Here is a 7,098-nt window from a genome sequence, read left to right as displayed (position 1 = left end):
GTCGCTGTGACGTAATCGGTCTACAAATGCGGCCTCAGGAGGATGCAGCCCATGAATTTGGACACCCCCAAAGTTTGGAGGTCAGCAGTGACTGACTCTGCAGAAAGTTGGCGACCTCTGTGTTCTGTCGTCTCCGATCGCTTCCACTTTGTGATAATACCACTAACAGCTGACTGTGGAATATTTAGTAGCGAGAAAATGTTATTACTGGACCCCTGAGAGCGACCCATTATTTCACAAATGTTTGTAACAGCAGCCTGCATGCCTATGTGCCTAGGAGATTACAATCATTTTGGCAATATATAAAAAAATTAACATAAAAACATATAGTGAGAATGTAATTCCAACAGTGTTTGAATGCAGCACACCTGCTTTTTGTAAGAGAGTGGTAATGGCCTTATAGAAGAAACCGTTCATGGTCTATTAGTCCTAGTTCTCAGTGTCTGAGCCAGTGACATGAGGACAGATGTTACAGGTCCCTGGTGGCCAGAGTGGCCGCAGTCTCAGGCAATGTTTTGGCCTCTGGTGAGGTAACAATATAAAGGATGACAGCCAATAATTTTGTGGCCTGTGCTAATGACCATTTGTAGCCTCTTTACACTCTTTGACAGCTGCTGGGCAACCAGCTTACCACACTGTGAGTCAGTATGTTAAAATACTCCCTCGTGGAGCGGTAAGAGGCCACCGGCAGCTGAGTTGTACTTGAATAGCATTTAAGTGCCCCAGATAAAGCCTAATAGTTTTGTATAGTCACACACACAGTTGAAGCTACAGTGCTTCAATAAACCAATTATTTCTTTAAATGTAAACCTTTGAGTTTGCAAAGTGACTCCAGTCATCAGTGAAATGTAGCGATAACTACATTAATACACTTTGGTAGAGTACCTCAAACTCGTTCGCACAGTAAGTAGAATACATTTGTAAAAGTCGGTGAACCTTTCACAGTAAAGGTTTTCAGATAAAACTGAGTTGCTCTGTTGTCATGGTTATTTTATTACATTTTGAAACCCTTGATTCACCAAGTGAGAAGACAAAAACAGGAAATTGCATTTATAGCTTAAAAGCTGAGGCGTTGACTAGTGCACTACGCCGCAGTGATGTGGCTGATCAACAGCTGTTGATCAGCCACATCACTGGTGACCAGAAGCAGAAGGGTCAAGAGGTCAGTGTGAACTGAAAGCAGAGATGATGGTGAAGATGAAACTGAATGCGAAAATGTAAAAACTTCATGCTTGACTCGCTGTTTCTGTTCCTTTTTTTTTTTTTTAGTTTCCAGAAAACCTCTACCCCCGATTCCTGGAGAGAAGTGTAAAAAAGAGAGGGTAACCACACGTACACACACACGTGCACACACACACACACACGCACACACGTACACACACGTACTACCAATATATCAGTATAAGCCAGGAGCTGCAAGCCTGTAGTCACTCCTACTCCTCCTCAGCGTCGGAATCCTCCTCCTGCCCCCCCGACCCCCGAAGATGATGAGGAAGACGATGAGGAGGCTGAGGAAGAGGAGGTGGTCGTGGCTATGTATGACTTCCCCGGCATGGAGCCTCATGATCTGAGTCTGGTGAAAGGGGAAGAGTATGTCATCGTGGATAAGTGTGACGTCAACTGGTACAGGGCACGCAACAAGTATAAGTGAGTTCACGCTGTATTTCTGTGTTTTACCACCTAGTTTCTCATGTCTTTGTGTGTTGTGGTGATGTGGTAGTTTGTTTGTGTTTTTTCACAGTGAGGAAGGATACATTCCAAGTAACTATGTAACTGAGAAAAAATCCGGAAACTTGGTCCAATATGTGTGAGTGTGTTAATCATTTCCCAGTTACAGTTTGAGTTTAATGGCTGGCTGAATCCTAATGTCTGGACCTTGTTAATACAGGTTTTTTGAAATTTGGCATTTACCGAGTTTACACAAGCACACTTTCTATGGACTGAAAGCATGGCCAACCACCAAGCAGTTAAACACATGTTGGGAAAAGTAGTCTTGGGCAACGCCACATTTGAATTGAGTTTGATATGTGGTTATTTGCTTAAGTTAACTGTGTTTACTTAATTACATCTTACAGGTTATACAGGTTTCCAAAGTTAAAGTGTAGATTTCTGATCAAAGCTGTGATAGTTATATATTTAATAGTTAGACCTTTATGATAAAACCAGCATCTGTATGAGTAGAGGTCACACACTTGCATTGTGTTGTATTACTGTCCTATAGACAACTTCTTAAATCTTACAATTTGATCTACAAAATTAACCCTTTAAAGCCGAACGGAGCAGCACGCTCCGTTTTGCGTAACAGTTTTTAAATTTTTTACCTTCAGGGCCTTATAAGCCTATACTGGTGTTTTTCAAATTCATGTTAGACTTGAGCAGCATGTTAGAACTAGAAATATATGTATAAAAAACAGAAAAACAAAAACAATTTTCAATTGTTTTGCAGTTTTTTTGAAATTTTTTGCAATTTATGTAATTACTATGCACTTAATGCATACACATTATTAAAATTTTGGCTACAATGGTTGTATTGATGTATAGCAACTTGAAATGCTCCCAAAAATGGCACTACAGCATGTAAAAATGTAAAGATAAGCTCTGGCGAACTTGGTTCTATGGTAGGTTAGGTCTATGGTAGGTCCCAGGGTTAATTAAAATTAAACGAATCTTGAACATTTATTAACGAAAAATGCTAAAAACACTATAAATGAAGTGAAACTAAACCAAAATTGAAACTCTCATGGTTGACTTTCAGCTTTCCTGAGACACCATCACAATGTCATTGGTGAAATAGCAAATCTAGGTTTTGCCACTGTAAGTTGATCAAAAACTGTAGAAGAGATATTTCGATCATTTGGAGGCTGATGTTGTACTCTTGAAGTAAATGTATTTGTAATGTACAAATGTAAGTAAATGAATCGTAAAGTTCACTGTGAGTCATGCTATCTTCCAGTAAACGCTTATTTCACTCTTGATGTTTGGATTCAGCCAGCTGATAGTGCTTCACAAAGCAGGCAGAGCACTAGAGTCTCATGTTGTGTTTTCTTTGTTTGTTCCAGCTGGTACAATAAAAATGTCAACAGGAATAAAGCTGAGGAGCTGCTGAGGAAGGAGGTTAGGTTCTCTTTCCTTCCTTTGGTTCTTTGTCTTTATTCCCTCCCTGTTTATACGTACTTCTATGATTTAGAGACGGTGATATTAGTGATAGCATGTTGCTGAACGAAATCTGTTCTTAAGAAAACACAAATTTAGATATTTTCAGCCCTTCCAGTTTTCTGGATTCTTTGACTAAGGTGACTGAGATAACATAAATTACTGTTGTGTGGATTAGAAAAGTCTTGAATTTTAAACTTGTGGAATCCGTCAACCTCTTAATAGCCGCCAGGCAAACTGTTTAATGTTAAAATGGGTTCTACTTAGCTATATGGTGTCCACAAACTAGAAAATGTTAGATTTCAGTCTAGTCTCATGCATTTTGGCCTTTCAGTTTTTCTTTTCAAAGTATTTACATTTGAGAGTTCCACACAGGTTAGCATTCTATTGTAAAAGAGGTGGATGTTAATGAAATATAAGGCCTAATCATAGATGGTTTGTCAGTGACATGTTCTGGTAACTGTTTTACTGGTGAAACTACAAAGTTTAGTCTGCAAAGTTTCAGGCATGTTTGCTCTTTGCTTTCTATGATGTCAGAAAGAAGGGATATCTCTAATATGGTAATTACAGGCACACTTTCACAGCTGAGCAGCTGGTGTGTTTAATGAACGGACCCAAAAGCAGACACGGGAGAACTGAACTGAAGTTAAACGAAAAGCGAGCCTTTATTGGGGCTGATACACAATAAACAGAAAAACAAGCCGAGATGAAACTTGGGCGAAACTAAACTAAACCTAAACTGGGAAAACTAAATAACTCTGACAAATTGTGAAGAGGCTGAGGAACTATGAATCAACTATGACAGCAATGATAACTATGACAAGAGGTATATGAACACACCACCGAACAGAGGCAGCAATATAACATAGCTAACATTAACAGTGCAGTGAATCCTGCTTGTGCCGTGATATTCAGGACTGCAAACCGAGCAGCATCACTGACTTTCAGCTTGTTGTGTTTGTGGATATATGACTGACTGAATATAAAACGTAAAGGCTTTAAAACCAAGTTAACGCTGCAAGTACAAACATCACTAATGTCACATAACTTTGCCGACATGTGGCCAACAGTAATGTTTTAATGTTCTTCTTTATTAAACATTCATACGGAGCCCCGCAGGGGACATGGGAGAAAAAAAAATTAAGACGGACTTTTGCGGGATCTCGCAAAACTAACTCGGGATCTCGCAAAACTAACTCGGGATCTCGCAAAACTAACTCGGGATCTCGCAAAACTAACTCGGGATCTCGCAAAACTAACACTGTTTCAGCCGTTTTTTTCCAAAGAAAATATCCACACCCACCACCGCACTATGAATTGTGGGATATATGGGACCACAAAGTCTACACCGGACTCACCCCTCAAATTGGAGAACACTTCGAATTGGGACAGCCGTCATCGTGTCGCTGTGGCGTAATCGGTCTCCAAATGCGCACTACGGAGCGTGCGGTCGCTGGATTGGGACACAGCCAGAGACACCACAGGGGAAGTAAAACAAAACACATAGAACGTGAAGACACTTGACTCTTCAAAAGGGGAAACAGAGATGTAGACATGACAACACAGGCTTGACAACATGAAACATGCAGACAAGAAATACATAAAACCTACTGTGAACAGCTGAACAGAAACCCACCTGCTCAGCTCTTCTATATACAAATCAGTAGAAGGTTGGCTTATAAGGGGCTGAGCTAAAATGAATTATATCAAACTAAGGTTGAATGGAGTGGGGTTTTTTTTTATCTTTTAACAAGCCCTATGTAGCCGAGCCATCTGGGCCTGTTTGGAAGGCTCAAATGGAAAATCCTGAAAGAGGAAAAACTGCAAGGTCAAAACTTTATTTTGTGGCTGAAACAACCCTAGCCCAAAATCTAGTCTGTTGGTGCCCTGGTGTATGTTGAGAGGTTAAACAAAAATCTTATTTAGTTTTCAGCCTTTGTCTCTGTGCCATGCTCTCCAGGATAAAGAAGGAGCCTTCATTATTAGAAACTCCAGCACCCCAGGAACCTACACTGTTTCGCTCTACACCAAGTCTTCAGGGTAATTCTGCACATGTGTGGTAGTTATAAGTTTTATGTAATAAAAGCTGGTACAACTTGATTTACACTGTGGTTATGTTGTATTTGTAGGGATGGAGGTGCAGCTATTAAACATTACCACATCAAGGAGACACAAACCCTACCAAAACACTTCTACCTGGCTGAGAAACATCTCTTCAGCTCCATCCCAGACCTGATCGAATACCACAAACATAATGCAGCAGGTAACCAACACACAATTTGTGTAGACTATTAAACAGTGACTTAAGCTAAATGCATTACGGTGCTTTTCTGACCCTCTGAGGCCTAAAACATCAATGGTGACAGTGACGTGCCCCAGACCCACCCCCTAACACTAACCCTGTGTTACAGAGATGGGATGAAGTACTGTTCTGGTAAAAATATAAATGATATTTTATGCATATCAGCTGATTATTTATTTTGATCCCTGCTTTTCAAAACTCAGGAGACTTACTTTGGTCGCCCTGTCCGCATTGGGTGGCAAATCCCCGCCAGCGTACTCGATCAGCTGCGGCTGGCCTCATCCCATGCAATGTCTAAGGCACGTAAATCATCAATGAAAGTCCTCCGCCTTTTTGTATGGGCGTGGCCTGGTTTGCGTCTTCCATGGGGAGGGTTCCACGTGATGGCAATCTTGGGCAGTCTTTGCGGGAATTGGCATAGAATGTGACCTCCAAAGTGCACTGCACTGTTGCAGTCCGATGGTTGCTCTCCGACACACAACATCATTCATGGTCAGCATCTCTGTTGCTTGCAAGGATGCTGCCCAGGTAGGTGAATTGATTCACCTCCTCCAGTGGTTGCAGTGCTACCATAATGGGATCCTGTGTTGTCATGTAACCAATCCTCATGGCCTTGGTCTTGTTCCCACTGATCCACAAGCCCACTTTGGCTCTTGCTCCAAGTTTGATGTCATGGTTTTCATGTTCTTCTGGACGTCAGCCAACACAGCGATGTCATCCATGAAGCCGAGGTCCTTCAGACGTGTTGGTGGATGCCAAGGTATCCCAAAGCCATCCATGGCCATGGCAGTCCGCAAAACAAAGTTGATGTTGAGAAGGAAGAGTAGGGGAGAGAGAATGCACTGGTTCAGGGTCTCTTTGAAGTGTTCCAGAGGGCGTCTTCTTCCTGTTTGGTCAGCAGCAGGTTGACATTTTTTTCTTTGACAGGTACTCGCTGCCCACTCTTTGCACCAGTGAGTTCATGGACAATGTGATTGAGGGTCTTCGTGTCAAACTCAGGAGAACAAAACCTCAGCAGGGAAAACATTGTTGGGGTTTTCTCTGTTGTAATCGCTGTAAATCAGCTGATTATACTTTGCACTTTTTCAGTGCAACATCTGCTGATGGCTTAGATGAGCCTTGTCCAAATGGCTATTTTCATGTAGTCAATGCTTTTCAAGCTAATTTAGTGAACTTACAATGTTTTTCCTGAATACTATCGTTATGTTTACTGCAGGAAGAAACTCTAAAACTTTGTAAGGAGTGACAGCGACGAGAGTGAGAGAAAGAGGGAGTTTTTGAGACGTGAGAGATATGTGACTTTTAGCGTGTTTGGAGTCTAAAGTTAGTTTGTTGCGTTGTGTTGTGTAGTGTAATTGATAGTTTTGTTTTGTGTGTCAGAACAATAGTGCAACTGCTGAATATCACAGTTGCTGCCAAAACAGCCACCAAAGACAGATTGCAGTGTAAATGCTGTCTCCAGGTGGAAAACAGGAGGAGTGATACACCTCCTGCTGTCAGGCCTACAGGTATCAGACTTGTGATGTTCTTCTTTACCTTACAGTGGACAGAAATGATGTTTTGGAATTGCACAAATAATTTGAGTGCCATCTTATTTGATGCAGAACACCTGATTGTTTTGTAAATACTGAAATGTTAAACCA

General features: G+C 41.3%; 1 protein-coding gene across 1 annotated transcript in view; it reads left to right on the top strand.

Annotated features, from left to right (window-relative positions):
- Positions 1-7,098, top strand: part of tec (tec protein tyrosine kinase) — a 26,981-nt gene that overhangs the window by 13,112 nt on the left and 6,771 nt on the right. Inside the window, exons 6-11 of the mRNA XM_005752632.1 lie at positions 1,270-1,322; positions 1,448-1,647; positions 1,742-1,807; positions 3,060-3,114; positions 5,114-5,193; positions 5,283-5,416. Coding sequence (XP_005752689.1) covers positions 1,270-1,322; positions 1,448-1,647; positions 1,742-1,807; positions 3,060-3,114; positions 5,114-5,193; positions 5,283-5,416 — 588 coding nt within the window. The remainder of the gene's footprint in view (positions 1-1,269; positions 1,323-1,447; positions 1,648-1,741; positions 1,808-3,059; positions 3,115-5,113; positions 5,194-5,282; positions 5,417-7,098) is intronic.

Source organism: Pundamilia nyererei, unplaced genomic scaffold (assembly GCF_000239375.1).
Source record: "Pundamilia nyererei isolate P.nyererei 1_Seehausen unplaced genomic scaffold, PunNye1.0 scaffold00369, whole genome shotgun sequence".
Classification (NCBI taxonomy): Eukaryota; Metazoa; Chordata; class Actinopteri; order Cichliformes; family Cichlidae; genus Pundamilia; species Pundamilia nyererei.
Note: the sequence above shows the minus strand (reverse complement) of the source record. Positions and strands in the feature narration are given on the sequence as shown.